Source organism: Melanaphis sacchari, unplaced genomic scaffold, assembly GCF_002803265.2.
Source record: "Melanaphis sacchari strain LSU unplaced genomic scaffold, SCAv2.0 Contig32_pilon_pilon, whole genome shotgun sequence".
NCBI lineage: Eukaryota > Metazoa > Arthropoda > Insecta > Hemiptera > Aphididae > Melanaphis > Melanaphis sacchari.
The window spans coordinates 2,130,433-2,153,524 of NW_020271199.1; the positions used below are offsets into that span (position 1 = coordinate 2,130,433).

Consider the following 23,092-nt stretch of genomic DNA (forward strand, 5'->3'; position numbering starts at 1 on the left):
ATAAGTACCGGTTGGACTTTCTTCGATAATCCGCCGCGTCTTTACGTACAACGCGTTTCGACTAAAAACGCATGAGGTTTTGTCGCCAATCTGTCTGCTCTCGACGGCGGCGGCGGCACGCGTTCGAACGGTTTTTTTTCATCGAATCATTTTTTATTTTAAGACAATGTATGCGTGTGTGCGAGCTCGATTTCACGCCCGGAACGACAACGATTTGTGATATGCTGAATTATAAATGGTCGGGTGGTTTCTCGGTGGCGGTATAGGTATATGGTTGTGTAGCAGCGTGGTAGTGGTATGTATTATAACGCGGTTTACCGGCAGAGTAGAGTGTTGGTAGTGGCAGATAATACTATTATTATTATTATTATTATTGATATCGTCGTACGGGTGTTAATTATTATGGGTATTTGGCAAATCGCGGCATTTTACATCCTGACCGTTCTAAACTACATTATACTGTCGTATCGTTGTAGATCGCTTCTGGCCGATGGTAAGTCTGCACGCGACACGTCCACGTGACAAGACGCGGACGATACGTTTTACTTTTAACTTACACCCACGCGTGCGTTTATATTATCGGTCGAGTACTCGCAAGAGCCGTATGACATGTGTGCGATTACAGTGATCGCGGTCCGAGCGCATCGAAATGTTATATAAAAACGAATTTATGTGTAAGTTACATTATAAATAATATTGAGAATTAAATCGTCGTTTTCATTGTGATCGCCTCTAAAATCATACGTTATAATATTATACTGCGGCAACTGATCTGATATACTTGCATCCATTTCACGTCTACTTCCGGTACATAGGTACGTATTTTCCGGGCCTAGAGATGCGTACGCTTGGCGCCTACGTCGTATCGTTGTTCCACGTGTTCACAGTCACCAATACTGGCTCTTTTCTCAACCTGCAGGGCATTAACGGTCTGTATTATTATTCATTTTTTTTTTTTTTTTTTTAGCAAAAAATTTTATTATAGCTAATAAAGAATTATTAATTAGAAAAATTATAATTCAATAAATATTCATGTAATATAGCCATATAGTTTTTAATTTTCTAATTATTGAACTTTATTAATCAGAAAATTAAAAAAAAAATATACCGTTTAACAATAATTTATTATTTTGAACTGTTTTGCAGCTTACGATGTAATTTATTATAAATTGGTAAGACAAAAAAATAAATGAATAAATAAATTTCAGCTATAGAGTTCATTAGTATTTTACTTTTCTAAAGAAGTAGATATAGAAAGTTCATAATGTAACGTAAAACGCAGCTTATAATGTTGCTTTTTAATGCTGAATGAATATTCACTATAAATAATTTTTTGAACCAAAGTACCTACAATGATAATAAACTCTGATTTAAAATAGAAAAAGTTATCGAAACAATATTTTATTATTATCAATCACTATTTATTTATAAATATGTCTACTAACCTATATCAAATTGTAATGAATTTAATAAGTTTGTGTCAAATTTATTACTTTACATAATTTCTTACAGAATTTATATATTAGTGTAGGTATTTAAATTCCCTAACATATAATAATTGTAATAAGTGCCAACCTTATTATACCTAGTAAAATTATTAAATTGTATTAAATTGTAACTATTAACTTTTTAGTTTTCTATTATTTTTGGTCCTAAAAATATCAATAGCATATAATAGAAATATTATATTATCTATTATTGCATACCACATTAGCAACTTAATAATAATTATGCGTTTATTATTGAAATTTTTTTTATAATTCATATTTATTAGTTTTTACACAAATAAAACATAATGATTGTCATATTGATCATCCATTGATTAAATTATCATATCAATGTCGGTGATTATAACATATTAATAATATTGTGAATTAATTTCATTTTTTTTCTTCTAAAACAGCGTATAATTGTATATATTAAAGTACGTTTGTTGGATTTAAATGATAAATAAATATATGCAATTATAAAATATAAAAGTTAAGTTATTTAAATGAAAAATTGTATATCCATGAAAAAAATAATATTTTTTAAATAGGTAGTACCTATTGTATAATTAAAAATACGATTTTTGGCAATTTCTCATTTTAAATATTTAAACCTGATAGTAAATGTCTTAGTCTGCATCTTCAGTGTGTATATGTAACCAATTTGAAACTTGTAATCGTATAAGCCAATAAATAAAATCATATTTATGAATAGGTCGTCAATTTAATTTTATTACGTTTTTAAATATTTTTTTTTTCTTCATTAAAGTCTAAAAATATGTGTAGGTACGAGTATATTTGAAATAAAAAAAAAAAATGGAATTGATTGAGCCATAACATAACATTTTGATAAAATGTGTTTAAAATCGTTGCGTACCAATTGATGTGATAGGTACGTACCTAATTTACTGCCTGAAGGTCGAATTTTGGCAATCGATTTATTCATGTCCTTTATGTGCTATGAGAAATTCTGAACTCATAGCTCCGAATTACCAACTGTGTGCTTTTATCGGTTCTACATTATTTCCATGAATAATTGTTAAATGAATAATTTCTCAACCACTCATGTATGTATCTCATATTATAACAATTAAATTAAGTAATTTTTACTCATAATATATAGGCACCTACAATATTATAAAATACCTACGAATGCGTCGACTGTTCGAATATATTTCGAGGATTTTAAAACATAAAGTTCATAGGTATACTTATTTATGATTATTCTAATTATTAGATCTATTAAAATCAGTAAAATTACTCGAGTGATAGGTACAAAATAAAAATTTGTTTTGATTTCCAAAAATATTTAACCACACAAACATTTTGCAGAACAAAACTGTTAAAAAATTCTCTCATTCGTAATATTATATGAAAACTTTATTTGTAATAATTTAATACCAACTATCTCTATTTTATCTTACTAAAATTCTAAAAATTATTTATGCACTAAAATCAAATGCTCGATTAACTATATTAACTATACAAGTATACAACTGACTACTATCTATCTAATATCTATGGATAATTAATGTGTCCTGAAAGTTTCACAATCAGTTCGTATTACCTTCCTCGATTGTTAGTTAAATTATTTTTACTAGAAACGCTGAAACAACGATTTTGAGGATCGATCTCCATGACCGGTGCCCGTGAGAAAAAAAATATTGTCCACTTTCACAAAGCGATGGCCTTCATTTATTCCACCGGTAATACGGACAATTGTTAAAAGTCTTCTGTTAACATTTTCTTAATCCCTAATTTTCGTTATAGCAATATAGCATATAGAAAAAAGAAGTAATATTGAATATATTAAATATTATTTTCTTTGAGTATAAAAAATTATATATTTTGGTTTATACGTTTACTAATACGTATTATGCAATTTAAATAAGATAAGTTAAGTATTTCAAATTTAATTGAGTATATTTTTTAATTGTGTTAAAAACTATATTGTTAATTTTCTAATCGTATATTCAGAAAGTTAGAAGTACAAATATAAGCTTAAATATTATGAAAGATAGATAAGTATAAATTATATTACAATATTTTTATTTTATAACATAGGTATACTATATACTCTGTGTATCTTATACTAGACATATCACATGTAATATATTAATTTTTATATTTATCCTACATCCGTGAACTAATATATATATATATATATATTCGTGTACCCAAAATTGTACTCGTCTATCAGGCTCTTAAATATATTTGAAACTTGCTTAAAATCCATTTGAATATAACTGATGTTAATATTGACAGTATAACTTAAACAATTAAATTAATGACTAAACAGACATTTATAATTTGTAATAACTAAACTATAGGATTAATTTTTTTTTTTTTTAATTTTAATAAATCAAAACGTGTATTTTATATAAGAGTATCTTGATATAAAAATGAGTAAAATCTAAATGACAAAAAATCGTAGCTATTATGCAGTAGATACATGAGATTTTACGGTTTAATCGGTTAAAAACCTAATCATTGCTGTTGATTATATTACGTTTAGGTAATAAAATTAAAATACAATTTTTTTTTTTTTTTAATGATATTTCTATTCATAAAATGTCATTTTAATAAAATTCTTAGTTTTATTTATATTAATAAATATATGTAATTTGTACCTATATGCTTCAAGTTATTTTACATATTTTAGCCAAGCGTGAATGAATATGGATAACATTATATGTATATAAGGAGGTATATAACCTTGCTAGCTATAACTTATAATACTATACTGTTTTATTCAGATATTTACTTGTAATAATAAAGGAATATATGTATAAAAATACGCATATAATAATGGTTAGACACAACAGAGTCTATTGTTTATTATATTTATCCATTTTTTCTTTTAACTAATACAGGAAATCACACTTCGGAGTAATAGCAATATACATTAATATATTATACATAATATGTCTTTGAAATAATATTTTCGACAATTATAAGTTATATATTATGCGTGTATTTTATTAGTGAATTAAGATTGCTATAATAATATTGTATTATGTATACTTAATATAATAATATAACATTTTCTTGTTATGCGATGTTTTTTTAAAAAATTCATGCTATACATAACTGTTGCTTGTCATCAATAATCTCGATTTTATGGTGAGAAAAATATCCGTTATTTATATATATATATATATTATTTACATTTCATGTAAAATTATGTAAAATATTTTATTATTATACAAAATATTGTGAAGACATGCAAACGCAAGCCGTTTCAAAATATTACCTCGTATAGACGGAAGTTCACGCGTGTTCCTATGTCTACTTCTACCTACCTATATTATAATACATATAATACATGTACGCAATTGTATCGCGGCCGAAAAACTCTGAGAAAAAAAAAATAAACACAGCAACCTTGTCGGTATGACAAATTAAATCGTTTAATTTCGAGAGTGAAAATCGCCATCCCGGATACATACCAGTAGATGGAGTTCATGAGGCATTGACACGCTGATATAATACCTGTATAGATATACGAGTACGTGGACAGCGTGTGATGTGTAAAGACTTTAACGTGCCGCGTAATTTGAACAGTTGTGATTGTGAAACGCGGTTGTATTTTATATTATAATTGCTTGTGTGACTCATTTGTACTTATACCTAGGTAAATTAATATAAATATATGTATGTAAATTTAATATATTTTATTAGTATAGGTTTATATTGTATTAAGCCTTTCATTTCACCCAAATTGCATGTGACAATATAGCTATTTTATAATATTATAATAAAATTATATTGTACTTACAGATTTTTATTTATTCTTATGCAAAAGTTCATCATCTATAGTATAATATTTTTGAGTTATCAATTTCTAAACTATAGGAAATAGAAAGAAACAGCTAGGAATAAAATAAGAGACGCAATGTTGTTCACTTATTTCACGTAATATATTTTTCATTCTAAACAAATGTTGATATGTATATATTATATATGTTTGTGTGTGTGTAATATTTAAATGTTATTTGTTAACATTTTAAAAATGTTAAGTACTTTTTAAATATAAGAAAAATATATTTTTATTTCTATATTTTATAATTTAGGCACACTATCTTTTAAATACTATACTTTTATAATTTTTAAGGAATAAATATTACATATTACATTATGTTTAAAATATTCTTCAAGAAACTTAAAATAATTCTATAAAATTGTATTCTGTTATTATGAAATTTTGAAAACAACACATGATTAACACGATCGTTTTAAGTTAAATTTAAATTTGAAGCCATTAATGTCTAAATTGTCCACTTTACTAGAAATATATTACTTATATGTTATATTATACTTAATAAGAATTATTTATGTCAAACATTAATGGTTCAAAAACGTTTATAGGTATTTTTTTACTTCATATATTGTTTTAAATTGTTCTTTTTTTTAACAAATTATAACTAATGTAAATATGTTGGCCGTTATTTTAACAAATAAAAATAAAAATATAAATATAATGATTATACTATAATGAATTAGTGATAAATGATAATACTCGAATATTGTAGATATTAATATTGTATTGTATTTTAAAAAACTGAAAAATTTAAATATATAGTCTGGTTGTCCGGTGATACAAACGTGTAGTAAAAAAATGTAAAATAAGTAATAAAATGCCCAACTATACAGTGTTAACATTGTAAAAAATATTATAACTTATAATAATATAATTAGGCTATTGTAGCTGAGAATACATTAATATTAGTTAATAGTTAGTAAAAGTGTATAGTATGTGTACAATACTATTATACCATTCATGATAGTATCTCATTTGATATTAAAAATAATATCATGATAATAATTAAACAAGTTTTATTTTTTTAAATAGATTGTTTCGAGAGGGTGGCTATTGGAAAACGTTTGAATAGTTCAGATGTGACAAAAACAATATCCACTACAAATATAAAACAATGCAGTAACGAATGTGAACGAATTTTGTGCAACGCATATAGTTATGGGTGAGTTTAGGTGGTCAGTTTTAAACAATATTGTATCAAATTTAGACCTGAAAAGTTGTATGACATAAATTCAAGAATAAAAAACATTACCTACCTATCTAATGCAATGATTTTTTTTTTATCCTGTAGATTAAACGGAAATGGCAATGGTACTTGTCTACTTAGTTTAGATTTACCAAAATCAGGACCGTACGATGATCCTGAGTACGATCTTTTTATGAAAATATTGCAATGTAGGGATAGAACAAGTGAGTAATGTATCTACTTAATATAAAATATTGATCACTAAAAAAAAAATTAAACCATATTAATTGTAATACTTAATTTAGTTTTTTAGTTTTTACACTCAAATATAAGGTTATTGAATATAAATTATAATAATATATAAACGAATTCAAATCGAGCTAGTGACCCTAAAATGTATATCTAGTAGTAAATAATTACTAATGTATAACTTTATCCTGTTGATATTTTGATGTTTGAATAACTTTATTGGGTTATGGTGATACATTTTAATATTTAACAAGTATCCGTCTAAGTGTTATTCTAATCAAATCGTCTTTGAAATCAATCGTTTTATTGATAAGTTGTATAAATCAAATGATTATGTTGCGATTTTATATAAATTTATAAATTGTAGTATACTTTTATAGTTTATACTAAATTCTGCAATGATTAGTTATATACAGCTTATTTTGTCTCTACTTATTTAAAAAAAAAATTAAATCGTTCTATAAAAATAGTTTTTTTTTTGTAACTACAACTATTTATCGAGAACAAATTCTGATTCTGATGAATTTCCATAGAAAAATAACTAATAACTGTTTAAAGTTGGTATATGGATGATATTTTTATTGTGTGTACCTACTCATATATTTGTATTTAAATAATTAATGGCCAATATAATATTTAAATATATTTGCATTCAAATATTGAAACAATCATTTGAAATAAATTTAAAAATTATTTTTACAAGCATGATAATAGTATATCGCTACTAAGAATAAGCAATCAATCTAATGTCTGAATACTACTTTTGTATTCGTCGAAGAAATGAAATAATAATGAGTGATAATTTAATTTGACTATCAGCTTGACAAGTTATTGGTACCTAGTATCACGGGTATCAGAATCAATATAAATATATTGTTTTTTTATAGGTATTTATTTTTGATGAGGAGGTGAATATAATTTTGTATATGATAACGATATTAGTATAATTTTCTCTATAAGACTTAGTATGTATTTTTTACAATATTTATTTATTTCATAGTATACGGAAGCAATGTCCAATTTTAATTATAAAAGATAAAAAATAGCAGTTAAGTTATTTTATTATATTATTTATATTTATTTATTTTTTAAACTGTTTATTTAAAGTTATTTACTATCTATACTAGTGTATAGAACGAATACATTTGATAGGTAATCGTACAACATATTTTATAAATGGAATGGCGAAGAAAATGTGTTTTACATTAGAAACGCCTAAAGTAAAACATTATTGTACAAATTATTAAACATGCATTTTTTCAATTATATCAACAATGAAATATATTAAGATGGAAATTTTTGGTATCTATGTACGAACATTTTGGTAGTAACAACGTAATGAACAATGATCGCCGATCACCGATTACATTGTAGTATTCAATATCGTGTCAAATACTGAAATACGGTAATAGTATTTTGCTCGTCAAAGAGAATTCGAAAATAATAAAATTGTAATTTGAAACACGTGTTGTGTACCGCTATACATATGCATATAAAAACAAGTGGGTCTATTTAACTAGTGTACACAATTACAATTCACTGCAGGTTTTATATTACAAACGATATTATTGTATGAATATTTTTCGACACTAGAACAATAATATGGTTCTGCTGATTACCAGCTGCTGTAATCTGTGTTATATATTATACTATGTCTCGTGCGAAATAACGAATTTAACATTTTACGTAAGCGACAAGCGTGGACGTTTTATCGCTCGTAGCCTAAGCTGACGTATAGGAAATGTGAGCACCGCATCGTTAGGTGATTGATTCAGTGGATATAGTGGCTATATTGTAAAATAATTAACATTTATTAAAGATATTAATCAATACACGTTTGAAATTATTCAGCGAAAAAATTGTTGTTATATTTTTATTTCACATTGTTATTTTACGTCTAATATTAAGTAATATTGCGCGTTTACCGTGGATATAATAGTATCGTCAACTAATAATTGACAACTAATTAATTTCACTAGAAAGCCGATAAAAGTATATCGTCTCGTTTATGTTAAAAATAATAAACCAACAATTGCCAACTAATAATTTTGCACTATCTTAATCACTGTTGATTATTGTTTAGATCGAACATTAGCCCGTTTTACAGTGATATTTGTTTAATAATATTATTTTTAAGATTTGTTTTCTGGGACTATCACTATTAAGAACAGAAAAAGTACTCTAATATGTATTACTCTAGAGTGGATCAATATAATTAAAGTGTTAATTAATTAACATTTTATTCCTTGTGAGTCATTATAATAAAAATTAAAAACTATAATACATTTTTAATAAAAAAAGAATACAATTCGAAAACTAATATTGAAATGTTTTTATTAGTTTAGACTTTTAACTATTCATAGTACACTCATGTAAATTAAAAAGTATGTCTTACAATATTATTTGAAATTAAATATAGATAGAACAAAAAATGTATCAATATCCTTAATACATGTGTAATTATTCTTTTCCATAAAAGAGTTACAAAGAAAATAAAATAAATCGATATTTTAGAATCTCGAAATTAAACTAATAGAATATATTATTTTAAGTGTAATTAAATGTTATATATCAATAAGATAGAAAATACAAGTCTTATGAAATAGTATTAATATTGTTTAACAACAATTATTGTTTTTTTTTTATTTTATAGAAATATTTTAAATACAACAGTAATACATCGTTTGATTATGATTGTTCCTAGCTCTGTGATTTGAAAATCTGATCACTCGATATATTTTTCCTTTTTTTTTATTGAAGGGAAGGGGCGACTAAATAAAAATAATTTTAAATAGTAATTATATTTATTTTTAAATATGTACAGAAATATGAAATCTTTTTACACGAGCTTTTACTTTTTATGAATCAATTATACTGAACCACTGAAATTATACCTGGAAATATTATTAATTTATTAAATTAAAAATATGGTGATTATTTATCTTAAGTGTTACCTTCTAAATGATAAAATTGACGTCACCTTGACGCTTTTTTTTCCTAATATTGACAACACTTCTAAATATCGATTTCTCTGTGAATATGAAGTGTAGCTAATTTATTCAGTTGATTCTAACTCATTGTATTTCTTAGCCATGTTTTTTTCTTTTTAAAGTGTAAAATGATATTTTCGTAGTACTAGCCAAAACATTTAATGTGTTGAAAATATTTTTAAAAGTTTATATATAATTTAAAATAGAGTATCACTACACTATATTATGTGGTAATGAATGATTTTGATAATGACATTTTTTGTACCATATAAATCAAACTCAAAAAACTACGTAATATTATGTTATATTATATTATTATATATGTAATTAAATTATATACAAATAAACTTATATTTCAAGTTAATCATTTTTTTGATATGATCATTTTAGGCACCTATAATAAAATTATAAAAATATTAGTGAATTAATTTGTTTTTTTTTTTTTTTTTTGGAGGGAGGCTTAAGTCCATTAGTCCTCTTTCATTAAGTGCGCCTTTGATATCAATGTAACGATATACATGTTATTGATGCGTTTATGCCGCACTTTGCGATTTCTGTTTAGGTCAGAAGAACGCAGAAACGTAGAGTATGAGTATATACTCATATGTATATAAAGCCTGGGCAAGTTTATGATAATTTTTAACTGAGTTAAATTGATAGAATACATTTTGAAAAGTTAAAAGTTAAAAGTTAATAGTTAATCTAATTTTTTTTTAACTCAATTAAGTTATAAGTTATATGGAAATTTTCCATTAACTTATTAACTTAAGTTAAGTTATAGTTATTATTTTTTTTTAATATATAAAATAGCCAGTAAAATAGTTTAAAATTATAAAATTCATAAATATTATTAAGCCCAAAAAATAGATTTACTATATATAAAATAACTAAATTTTGAAAATTAAAATACAGGTGGAAAGAATTAAGTAGTAGGTACTAAAAGATAAATAAAATTAAAATATAAATTTTTAATTTATTAAAACAAATTTTATACATTTTTAAACAAGTAAATGATATCAAAATGGAATTTTTTTTTTTTTTAAATTTACTTAATTTGGGTATGATTAAAAGTAACTCGTTATTTATTAAGTTAATACCAATAATAATCAGATAAGTTAAAAATTAAGTTATTGAAAATTAATTTAAAAAAAAGTTAAGTTAAAAAGTTAAAATTAACTTAACTTTAACTTTTTAACTCGTTTATGCCCAGGCTTGCAAATCATTGATATAGCTAATCAGTCGAGTTTTGTTCATGAAGTAGAAACTACAGTTATCTTTATATTTTTAAGTAGCATATTTAATTTGATTTACTATAGGTATAATAACCTACCTTATAGATAAATCATATTATATTCAATCGCTTCAACTCGTACTCTGCTATACCTGTAATCTTCAAAATACTACCCATAAGAACAGGATTACTCAGGTTATAGAGTACTGTATAGTTATATTAATGTTTAGTCATATGAATAAACCTTATAATACGTTGCTATAATATCGTTTCTATTGTGTTAGTTTATGAACGCAGGTCATACGTTTCTAGGACCTGTAAAATATAACTTAGAAAACTTTATTTGTATCAGTTCATCAACTAGGTTCTTAAGACTGGTTCGTGTAGTTGGAATAGATAACCAACTACTCCTAAATTGGATAGAATCAGATATAAATATCGGCAGCTACCTGGTTTAGGTCTAAAACTATATGACTTAGTTTTTTAGAATTTAAAAGATTTGTTTACCATATTTATAAAAATCGTTGGGTCATTTAAATTATAAAGCCCAGAACATTACTATATATATTTAATGGCAAGATAATAAAATGTATAAAAATAAAATATGCATTAATCTAAATTAATTGTTGGTGTAATATTCTTATTCACACATCACAATATACATAATCTGACTAGTTATTCATTGTATACTTGCATCAGAATCTATAATGATTAGATTATGAAAACATCGACAACATGTATTATATTTTTTTTTAATAGCATGTTTCATTAAGCTCGTGGGAGGCCGTCGACTGACCGATAAATACATTCAAAGAACTCTACCAGCTGATTCAAGGGGAGATTGTGAGCTGTATTGTGAATACGAAAAAGAATTTCGTTGCGAAGGATTTAACTTCAGGTTTTTATTTTTATATTATTACTATTTTTTTAAATAACTATTTTAATTATGATTATGTATTTTTTTTTAAATCTAAAAAGTTATTTTTGAATATACACAAAAATATTTAGTAGGAAATTAAATCAATAATATAAATATAAATTTGTATAAACTACGAATATATATATATATATAATTTAATTGAATCTAATCTTCAAATATCTTTAATGAATTATTTTTAAATATCTACGAGTACCTATATAAAATAAAATATAGTTATATAAATAGGAATAAATACAATTTTTAGTAGGATTAAATGATATATATTGTACAGTTTTTAAAAATTAAAGTATCACTAATAATTTGTTAAATAGAATATCAGTACTTAAGCAAAATAAATGATTATTGAAAAATTACATTGGTATAAACTTAAACTTTTCACATGTTTAATATATATTCATTATCCAGCATTGTGCTGTTTATAAGGGCCATTAAAACTGAATTTTTTAAAAGATAAATGTTATTACAAATTAAGGGGAGGGGGTGCACAGCTATAATAATTAAATAATAATTTTATTATATTATATAATATAGAAATTATCTGTATCGTTTTTACCACACTTTTCTTTTATTTCTCTATAGATACGACATGCACTTGGATTCTTATAGCAGTTGTCAACTATCATCCGTGCCGTCCGACAAGTTAGACTTGTCCTCGGACTTTCAGTCGGACCTGGAATACGATTTTTTCGAAAAAAACGTAAATGCTTCACCCATCTGTCGGTACACGGAGCTGCCCAATCCGTATGGGCAAAGGCGTACATGGGGTGGACCCGAACAGGACCTATGGCAAGATATCAGTTCACAATGGCCACAGGGCAACGAAGTGGCGTATGGTGGCGACAAAGTGTTCTATGATCCGTTGAAACCTGGCGTACAGGAATTTTTCAATGGTAAAGGTGGTGGGGGCGGCGGGGGCGGTGTGTCTTTAATTAGACCCCCCGACCTATACAACAACGATGTCCGATTCCTGTTCAATAACATACAACCAACGTTGACACCAACGATATTGAATCGAATTCCCACATCGATTAACGGTTAGTATGTTATAACAAAAATTAATACATAACACACCTACCTATCCCACAATCGGACAATCGCATTATTTCATTTTTGCGGGAGGGGGGCGATACGCAAGAGTGACGTTCAAATTTTGGGTTTGATCGCGAAAATTTGTGCTAAATATTAGCACAAGAATAATTCTATGTAGGTTACATACATTTGTCATATATTTATATACTAAGGTCGAAATATACACTTTGTATTTAATTCGATGTATTATAGTATATAACTATATATGTAGTATATTTGAATACATTTTATCATTTATAATTTATTAAATTATTGATCAATTAATTGATCAATATTAAATCAAAATGTTTATTTATTGAATATCTAGAATAATAAAAGCAATGTATTATTAAAAAATGTATGATCATTTTGATAATATTTGTGTCATACTTATTAGGTACCAAGTGTTAACTTAAACTTGGGGTTTATAAAAATATTTTCAAATATGTCACTTGTTAATTTGTTATAGTATTTTGTTTCTTGTAAGTATATTTATGAATCTATTAAATTTTTGTCAAAATTTATATGACCATAATTTATAAAAATTTCACGATACACATGAAAAATGATTAAACATTTTTCCGATAATTATTTATTTTTAGTTTATGTATTATATTATAATTGTCTGTTGTGCTTACAAAGTCACGTGTATTGCGTTATTTTGAATTTTTGAAATATTATAATTATTTATTGATTTATTGATGAGATGCAAATCATTTTCTATAGAATGTTTTATAAAAGCCAGAACGGGACACCATTTACAGCAAGGAAATATTATAAAATCAATTAACGCTCCGTCTCTTTACGGTTGTGAGAACATGTGTGCTAACGAACAGACATTCACTTGCAACATATTCAGTTACAGGTAAGGTAAAAACGAACTAACGTATAAACTTAAATAATACGGTTAATCGTTTTTACCTACAGATATAGTTTTACATCCTCTATGGACAATTGTCATTTGGGTGATAAAATGCTTAGGCAATTGGATATTTTTCAAGATTTAGTTCCAGATAGGGATTGCGATGTATTTGCACGAAACGAACTCAGTCAGCCCGGATGCCAACCCGCAAAAAACTGGGACACTGGTGAGATTGTCATAGATTTTTGTTTATCACTATAGTTATAATGTAAAAAGTTACATTTTTTAAGTTGGGGAAAAAAAATTAATGAAAATACAATTTGTATTTGTTAATAATAAATAATATTATAAAGAGTTCGTATTTTTTATTCAAGACAATATAAAGTCTTAGATATTTATTATCTATGTATGGATTTTAGATTGTTTTGAACGAATTCGTAACGGTTTAACGTTGGAAGTGTCCATAGTGAAATTCTCAGTGCAGACGGAGAACTTGCACGAGTGCGAGCTCATTTGCCTCCACGTAAAACACTTCACATGCCGGGTATTCAGTTTCCGGTATGTAAACGACATTGTGTGATAACACTTTAATAATGTGTTTCGTCCATCACATATATATTAATATATAATACCATTATTGTCACCATGTGACTAACTTATCTGATATATTATATTATCCATGTGCCTTGCAGCCGAGAGTCGCCCGTCACTGATAAACGGTCAGACAACTGTTACTTGACCGATTACCCAGTACCCGAAATAGACCCGGTTAAACACTTCGTCGAAGATTCTAATTGCGATGTCTACAACCGGGGTAGTTACGGTCGCGGGTGTGAATTAGACAAGGTTTTGCCACATTCCGGGTGGCCTTTGGTTCCGGGACAAGACCTGACGCCCACAGTGCTCACCACGTATAGGCCACAGTATGGAGTGCCTCCTCCGTTGACTCCGTCATTATATGGTCCAAAGTACGGTCCACCATCACCTCCACTACAATTCTTTCCCAATGTACCATCTGAGTCACCGTCACCAATACCATCGCCATCGCCATCACCATCACCGCCGTACTATCCTGTTAATCCTCATTCTTCACCTTCACCACCACCACAGTACATCCCTCCACCTACCACTCTATCACCACCCGGGTATTATCCAGTCACGCCGACTGTCTTCCATACAACCACAAGACCCATGGGTACTTACGTGCCATCCATGCCACCAACCACGTTCTTCCAAATGCCGGGAGAATATACCCCTGTGTCTGCTAGGCCGACAAATAAGGAACCCGGAGTCCCAGGAGGTGTATATAACGACTTCTTTAATCTGAATGGACAGAATCCCACCCAAGTACCAACTGTTTACGGGACGGCAAAAAAACGTAAGAAAAAAAAATAAACTTAGACATAATATAGCTAATATATTCTAGATTAATTTTTTTCACTCACATTTTCATAATCTTTGTTTTTAGTGTGTTACATTAATTTCGGAAGTACTGCCAGACTGTTACCACCAGCCATCAAAAAATCTATGACTGTCGAGTCAGAATACCAATGTAAGATGGAGTGCAACAAGGCCAGGGAAAACCAATACTTTCGGTGTTCTACACTCAGCTACTTGTAGGTACAGATTTTCTTGGTCTTAACACCATACGCTCTGGTGACTAGACTATATTATAATATAATGATGCAAGTGCATTTTTCACATAACATTTAGTATTTTACGTTATTAAATTTTGTATAGCGGAGGTCATTGCGAGTTAAGTGACATCGAAATGAGAGATTTGAAACCAAATCAACATTTTAGTCTAGATCAACAATATTTGTTGTACACATGGGATTTCAACGAAGTCCATTGTTTCAGTACACCAGCTGTAGCTAAATTCCCAAAGACCAATGGCTGTGAGAAAAAATTTTTTTTCAAAATCGTTTAACTTTTAAATACAATTTCTTTTTAATTCTATAAATAGTACCGGGTGGAGTAGAATGGACGTGGATGAGATTCACCGTTAACGGACATCCGTGTAAATCTGGTTCGTACTGCACCGAAAATGTCAACATGGGAATATGGTCTTGTCCGGTTGATCAAGGCGATTGGGATTACTGTTGTCGGCCCGATCATAAATGTGGTTATTCCGAGGGGGTCAGTTATTCGTGGTAAGTCAACAGATTTTAGATCGAAGATTATAATATTCTTTGTTTAAAGAAAGATTATATGAATAATCATGAAAATAGTAATATTTATTTTTGCGATGCGGTGAATTTTAACTTAATTTTTCTCTTACGTATATTATAGGTGTCACGTAGGGAAATCCACGGATCAATGGCGACCGTGTAGCGACAAGTATTTTCCTTCTATAGACGGGCCTCCACAAAATTGGCCTATGATTTACATCCATCACACTGGTCCACCGATCGGCCAGATCCCTTCTAGCCCCCCACCTCAACGCGGTGACAACAACAACATCAACAATTACAACGGACAAAACAACAGTACGAAAATTGAAGAAAACCACGAACAGTCACTGGTAGATAAATTTCTGTCGATATTCAAGTCCTCCTCGACGGATATCAGCGTCAACGTAGTAGCATCACCCGAACCTATCGCCGAGGCCGACACCTCCACATCGAAAATTGCCAAAAACGATCTTGACTTGCTGCCCGGTTTCCAGGTGGTAGACGTCACTGGTAAGCCACAGTCGACTAATGAACTGTACTCGTATCACGGAACTAACTATAACATCAATCGTCTTCGGAATAGATTTGTTCCGAAAAGACCTTCTGTAAACGTTTAATGCCTGCATGACAATGGTAAATGTATGATGATCACCGGCGGACACTTAAGTCTTACACAACCGTCATAAAGTCACGTCGAATTGTACATAATTTATAATTAGTATTAAACTGTCCAATAAAATACTTGCTGAAAAACGGAAAAGCCATATGGGTAGCCTTCACGCTCAAGCATTCTGCTGCATTATGTTGTACGAAGATTAAAACGTATTATTTCATTTTGTACACTACAATCTCACGTTTTCATTACTTCATCTTTATGTAACGCATTTTTCGACTTACAGCCCGTAAGTGTAATAAACTTCGGGTATGCTTAATGATTTATAGAGCTTGAAATATAAATCCCAAGTAACAATCATGACAGATTGATTTTTTTTTAATATAGTGTTTATTTATAATTGTTTTCTTTTGAAAAATCAATTACATGCAATTTTAATGTTTATATTTGAGTTACATTTGTTGATTCTTATGTGTGTTAGGGGTTAATGTTAATCAATTATTGAATTTCAAATGTCAACTTATATTTTTATATCCTTATATACCTAAAGCAAAATATTTAAAAAAAAAAAATGTTAGTATGTAAAATAGCAATGATAATAAATAGTTATTTGGAAAATCTCCGATTGAGAATAGTTAAATAATAAATATTAAATTATTATATTCATATTTAAATATATTAATTATATTCAGAAATAATGATATATTTTATATTTGTAATATTTTTACATGATTATTGTATTAAAAACCAAAATATAAACTTAACAATTTCACTAAAGATAATATATTATAAGCAGTATAAAAAAATATTCGTTACCTTTAAATACAACGATCAATTTAATTGTCGTGCTAAATCGTTAAGTTATAGTTTAATACCTCAATTTATTTGTCTATAAATTAGGTATTTATTTATTTCTTGAAATAACATAATTTTATATTTAAACATTAATATAAATGTAGGTCAGTTTTAATTCTCGCTATTACGCACCAAGTACGAAGGTATTCAAAAACGTTAACCTAGTATCAGTTATTTTTAAGTTAAATTAAAGTATTCTAAATATTTAGAGGAATCTGTCTAAAGAATTGAACTGTAAGTACTTGTTAATAATTAAATTTAAGCTTTGTAAAATTTTCACGAGTGTAAATAATCAAAATATTATAGTTGAGAATAAATTCAAATCAATACAATTATAACTTTTCATATTTGTATTTATGGTACCTTTTTATTATAAAGTCATATAATATATTAAGTTGAAAAATTGTCCAACTCTACTTTTTCAAATTACTTATATTGCAATCCAGAGCTTTTTTATGTTTTACATTTTCAATTACAGTGGATACTTGACTCATTTTCAAACAAGAATTTAAACAAAATAGTACATTGAAAATTCGAATTAAAACCAACTGTGTTTATGTATATTGATTTTAACATTTGATACATTTTGAAAATGAAATGACACATTTTATACTCATTTGATAATAGTTTTCTCTGTATATACCATAACATAATATTTTCTACATTGAATCATTACAAATGCTTGAATGTTTGATACAGATATATTATTATTCACTCTTTTCAAAACTATGATAGAGAAAACGGTTAGTATAATATTATACAATTTAAAAATAAACATTTGTGTACACAGATTTCTAAAAAAAAAAAGTTAGATATTTTAAAATTAAAGACTCTTCATTACTTGTCACCACCTGCAGTTTCTTTTATAAAGTACCATCATTTACATAGCTGTTCTATATTCGTAATTTATATGTATCTGCACACAATCAGATATAATATGTTAAATACGTTATTCAATATTTGAATTCCATTTTCACTGTTTTCAGTAATACCTATACAAATATATACATACATACATTTTATAACAAACAGAGAAAATAAGAAATTTAGATGAAAACTTGTGTGAAAAAAATAAACTCAAGAAAATATTTCAATCAAAAATAAACTAATTAAGTTTAAAGTTATTCAAGTTTTATTTAACATTGTCTGACTATTAGTCTATCTAAGAATTTAATGATTTACATATTTTTGTAAATTTCAAAAGAGTGATGTAGGATTTTGAAATTTTTATATTAGATTAAATCAAGAATTATATGTATTATATTATTACAAAAAAAAAAATAAAAAAATCATGATCTTCGATTTATTTTAGGTTTTTTTCACTAATTTAATTTAAATGATATGTATAGATAAACAATTAACTAACAAGAGATTATAGTAAATTAAACTATATTTAAAACGAATAATATGTAAATTTACTGTAATATTTAAATTTTAAATTTTACTGATCTATAGTGATAATTATGAATTTTTTATATTATACGCGTTGCTAAAAAGCTAAATAACAAATCAATGTGTACCCTTTTATGTGTAAAATAGTTATTGATTATATGATAAAATTTATTTATTTCAAATTTTTCCGTTTAATTTAGTTATGCTTATTTTTGTACGATCGTGCCTATATGGAAATCAGTCTTGTAAAGTATTTGAATACGAGTATTTACCTTTGAATTAGCATATAATACATATAAATCATAGAATTAGATACTTAAAAATAATTTACTCGTGTTATACTAAGAATAATATTCACGATTAAGATCCTTATTTCTTGTATTCGAATACCTACTATAATTTTTACCATACACCACACTTAGGGTAGATAGTACAATAATCAATTATGATACTCATAAGTGTATGTTCATATTATATTAAGCTCGAAACGATTAGGTAAACTGTATAAATATATATATATATATATATATATAGAGTTAAAAAAATGTATTTTACAATTTAACATGTATTATACACGTTTTTAGCTGAAAATGTTTAATTATTCGTAAAATAAATTTACTTACTGTAAGGAATGTATTAGTAATGTATTTTAAATATTTTTTTCATTAAAATAAAACTCTATTAACTGCAGTATAAGTACCTATCTTAAAAATACTTATAAAAGTATCTTTTACAATACGATAAGCCATGAATTGCCTACTGATGAGAAGTGAGAACGGTAAAACGAAACGAAATCATCTTATTTGGAACACATTAGAACACAAAGTTTGAACAATTTTTTAAGAAAACAACAATATGTATTACGAAAATATTGCCTCGAGCGTAATTTATTATACTATATTATGTGTATCACGTCGAATTTTACTCTTCTTATTGGCGGGTTTTACTTTGACTGAGATTTTTTTTTACGATAAGTGTTGCGAGGACGCAAGCGGTCGCTCCACAACGTCCGCGGTTGCATGCTGGCTGCGGTTTTCCAGCCTCTGCGACCGCGTTTGGCCGACTTCCGGTCGCCGCGAGACGACTGGTTCTTATCGATGCGACTGCCGCGGGCCGCTGCCGTCTTACCGACGTGGCGACCACCGGGTGCCGTCTTACTGCCATTACGATCACTGCCGCGTGCCAACTTCTGGCCACCGCGACTGCCGCCGGCCATCAATTCGTCGGACTCCTCGTCTTGGGCGATTTGCAAAACGACGGACATATCGCTGTCGTCACTCCGGCTCCGGCCACGGCGGCTCCGACTCCGACCACGGCGGCTCCGACTCTGGCTGCGACGGCTCCGGCTGCGGCTGCGACGGCTCCGGCTGCGGCTGCGACGGCGACGACGGCTACCGCTTCGTCTGCGACTGCCGCGCATGTCCACGTTCTCGGATTCGGCGTCGTCCGCCGCTGCAGACGGATTGTCGTCCGCCCCTGAACCCAACCGAACGGTGGTCACAGTCGTATCCGCCAACGGCATTTCCGATATCTCAACCAGCTCCTGCGGGAGTACAGGTTCCGACTCGGCTTCCGGTAAGTTGAGTTCCTCGTTAATCGGCTCCACCGTTTCCGGTTCATCGAATGCCAATAGTAACGGGATGGTCGTTACGACATCTCTGGATTCGTCCGCTTCGACGTTAACATCGATGGTGTTTCCTCCGTCCATGTCAGAAAACAAAAACGATAAAAACGATATAAGTAAAAATATGTAAACAAAAAAAAACCCGTGAATGAACGCGAAGCGAAAATACAGTCGTTGAGTCAAAGTTGTTTGTAACGTACTATTAGTGACATCGAACCTAGGCAGATCACCAAGGCGATGTGCCACCGTGGCGTGTGTTTATGTTTTCATTTAGGCCAAATGTATAATTATTATAGCATAGCATTTCTTTATAATACTGTGGATGGTTTCTACAAAAGATGTGCGTTTCCCTTTTCTTTAAATATTCCATATCTGCATTAAATAAGATACTAAATACGATTCTACCAAAAAAATATACTGTTAAAAATTATAATGCAGTTAAGTTATTTTAAAGACTAGGTATATAATGTTGAAAAGCAATGTGTCATACATATTATCAAAATTATTTTAGTATTATTATATTATAAAAATAATTAAGCAGTAATAACGAACCATGAGTTAGTAAAATACAACATCCTGATATAGAAAATACAATATTTAAATTAAATAAATAATAGATCAGTGTGTTGATTTTACAGTGACGATATGTGATTTTTTTTCTTGTGTGTGCATAAATACTATACCTAAGTAGTTTAAAAAATGTATCTATGCTTTCAAATTTAACGATGCTTTAATATGGCAAGTTTAATCTAGTTTGAACTTAAAACTGATAAAAATAAAGAATATACTACTAATAATCATTTATAAGCAATAAATTAATGTATATAAAAGTAATCGAGAAAAACGAAAACAAAATTAAAGAAAAATGAGAATATTATTATCGTAGATAATTTACATTTTCATCAAATTTTTATATGATTTATTTTACACATTTTAATATTTATAAATTATTATTTTGACTCTATCAAAGTTATTTATAAACATATAAAATTTTAAATATTTTTTTATTTTATTTCTGTAAATGTTGTCATGACTATTTTCATTTAAAAATTAACAAAAGATAACACATAAGTTTTTCTTAAAGTTGTAACATTTAGGTTGGTATTTTTTTAAATGTAATGGTACCGGTACATAGTTAATTATTGCTACAGAAATAATTTTATATTAAAATATACAGTTTTTCAATATTTTATGGTATTTTAAGTAAACTTACTGTAGGTATAACAGCTTTTAATATCAACGTGGTATGTATTCATAGTACCTACGAGTTGGTAGGTATCGAAGTTGTTTTGGTGAAATTGTGATTAGATATTTATTCATTTGACAGAAACGTGTATTGATTGAAAAGGGAAATGTAAACTAATTTAACCTTTTATTTTTAGTGAAAACAGTTATTGGTGAAAAAGAGAAAAGTATACTTATAGTGTGCATACTTAAAAACAGTTATTCTAATATTTTTGCACGTTTTCTAAATATGGTGTAACATGTTTTTGTCGTTGTACATTTTAAAAGCAATCTTTTTGAGAAACGATTTTTTGATTCAGATCTCAGATATTTACTTTATATACATATATGTAAATATATGGTCTAATATTTAGTTTTCGCAAGTTGTACGTGTAAACTTTTAAGTACTTTAACAAACCATGATTTTAAAATACCATATAAAATGTGCCAACAACAGTTGTGTAGACTAAATAGGCTATCTATAACGCCGCGTGGTTAAGATTGTATCATGGAAATAGAATATAAACATTATTTTAAAAACTGAGATAGATAGGAAATGTCTGTAAACATAGGAATTTGTCACAAATGACAATAGGGCAGGAAATGCACATGCTTTTTTTAGATGTTGTTCAATAACTATTATATTCGTTTTATCCAATTTAAACTTAGGATTATAAAATATCAGTATAACAATAAAAATATCAATAAAACACTGTAGTATTTTGTTCATATTATATGTATTAAAAAAAAAAAATTGTCAAACGACATAATAAATTATTATAGTATATAATGTACGTGCGCTATTTTGCATATATAATAATAACATTATCTCTAGTACCTATATTATAATATAGTATATTGTGTTGGCGTTTAAGCAACACATATTAATAATAATGTATATTATATTATGATAAAATAGTACAAAAATAATAGTAATAATAATATTAAGAAAAATATTTAGAATAATAAGTATAAAAAACAGTAATGTACAAAAATCTTATAAATATAAAAATATATAGTAGAGAGAAAAGAAACAAACAATATCTATATATACTTACCTACATTTCGTATTAAGTTACAAAAATGAAAATAAAATGTACAATTATATAAATATATAAATAAATAAACAAATAATAAATAATAATTTACAGTGATAAATTATGGCGAAATTGTATTCTGATCACTATGATAATATTTTAATTGGACGGTATACAATATACACGTAGTCGATATGATTATCACGCGCAGTAGTGGAAAATCGTCGAAAATAATCGAATCGATGAGAATTATAGTACAAGTCGTCAGCGAGGTAAATAGATGCGTTTGTCAGCTGTTATGATATTACAATCTGGTATATTTTTTATGTATTGTGTAGTA

The 23,092-nt window shown here is 27.8% G+C and overlaps 2 protein-coding genes across 2 annotated transcripts; one reads left to right on the top strand and one right to left on the bottom strand.

Moving 5' to 3' along the window:
- Positions 1-458: 458 nt before the first annotated feature.
- Positions 459-17,033, top strand: LOC112596589. The gene is made up of 13 exons (XM_025342348.1): positions 459-929; positions 6,340-6,469; positions 6,599-6,717; positions 11,723-11,861; positions 12,483-12,937; positions 13,698-13,836; positions 13,899-14,059; positions 14,253-14,391; positions 14,526-15,211; positions 15,302-15,449; positions 15,574-15,731; positions 15,800-15,986; positions 16,126-17,033. Exons 1-13 carry the CDS (start codon positions 839-841, stop codon positions 16,622-16,624), a joined length of 3,051 nt encoding a protein of 1,016 aa, XP_025198133.1. The 5' UTR covers positions 459-838; the 3' UTR covers positions 16,625-17,033.
- Positions 17,034-19,810: 2,777 nt separating this feature from the next.
- On the bottom strand, positions 19,811-20,575 carry LOC112596628 (U1 small nuclear ribonucleoprotein 70 kDa-like). Its single transcript, XM_025342391.1, has one exon. The coding sequence runs from the start codon at positions 20,573-20,575 to the stop codon at positions 19,811-19,813; it is 765 nt and encodes a 254-aa protein (XP_025198176.1).
- Positions 20,576-23,092: the final 2,517 nt, after the last annotated feature.

Bases quoted from the DNA above. Each gene is read 5' to 3' on its own strand.
- LOC112596589 (XM_025342348.1), top strand. From the start codon at position 839: ATGCGTACGCTTGGCGCCTACGTCGTATCGTTGTTCCACGTGTTCACA. The intron at 930-6,339 runs GTCTGTATTATT...TTTTTTAAATAG, and splicing joins CAACCTGCAGGGCATTAACG to ATTGTTTCGAGAGGGTGGCT. The intron at 12,938-13,697 runs GTTAGTATGTTA...CATTTTCTATAG, and splicing joins AATTCCCACATCGATTAACG to AATGTTTTATAAAAGCCAGA.
- LOC112596628 (XM_025342391.1), bottom strand. From the start codon at position 20,575: ATGGACGGAGGAAACACCATCGATGTTAACGTCGAAGCGGACGAATCC.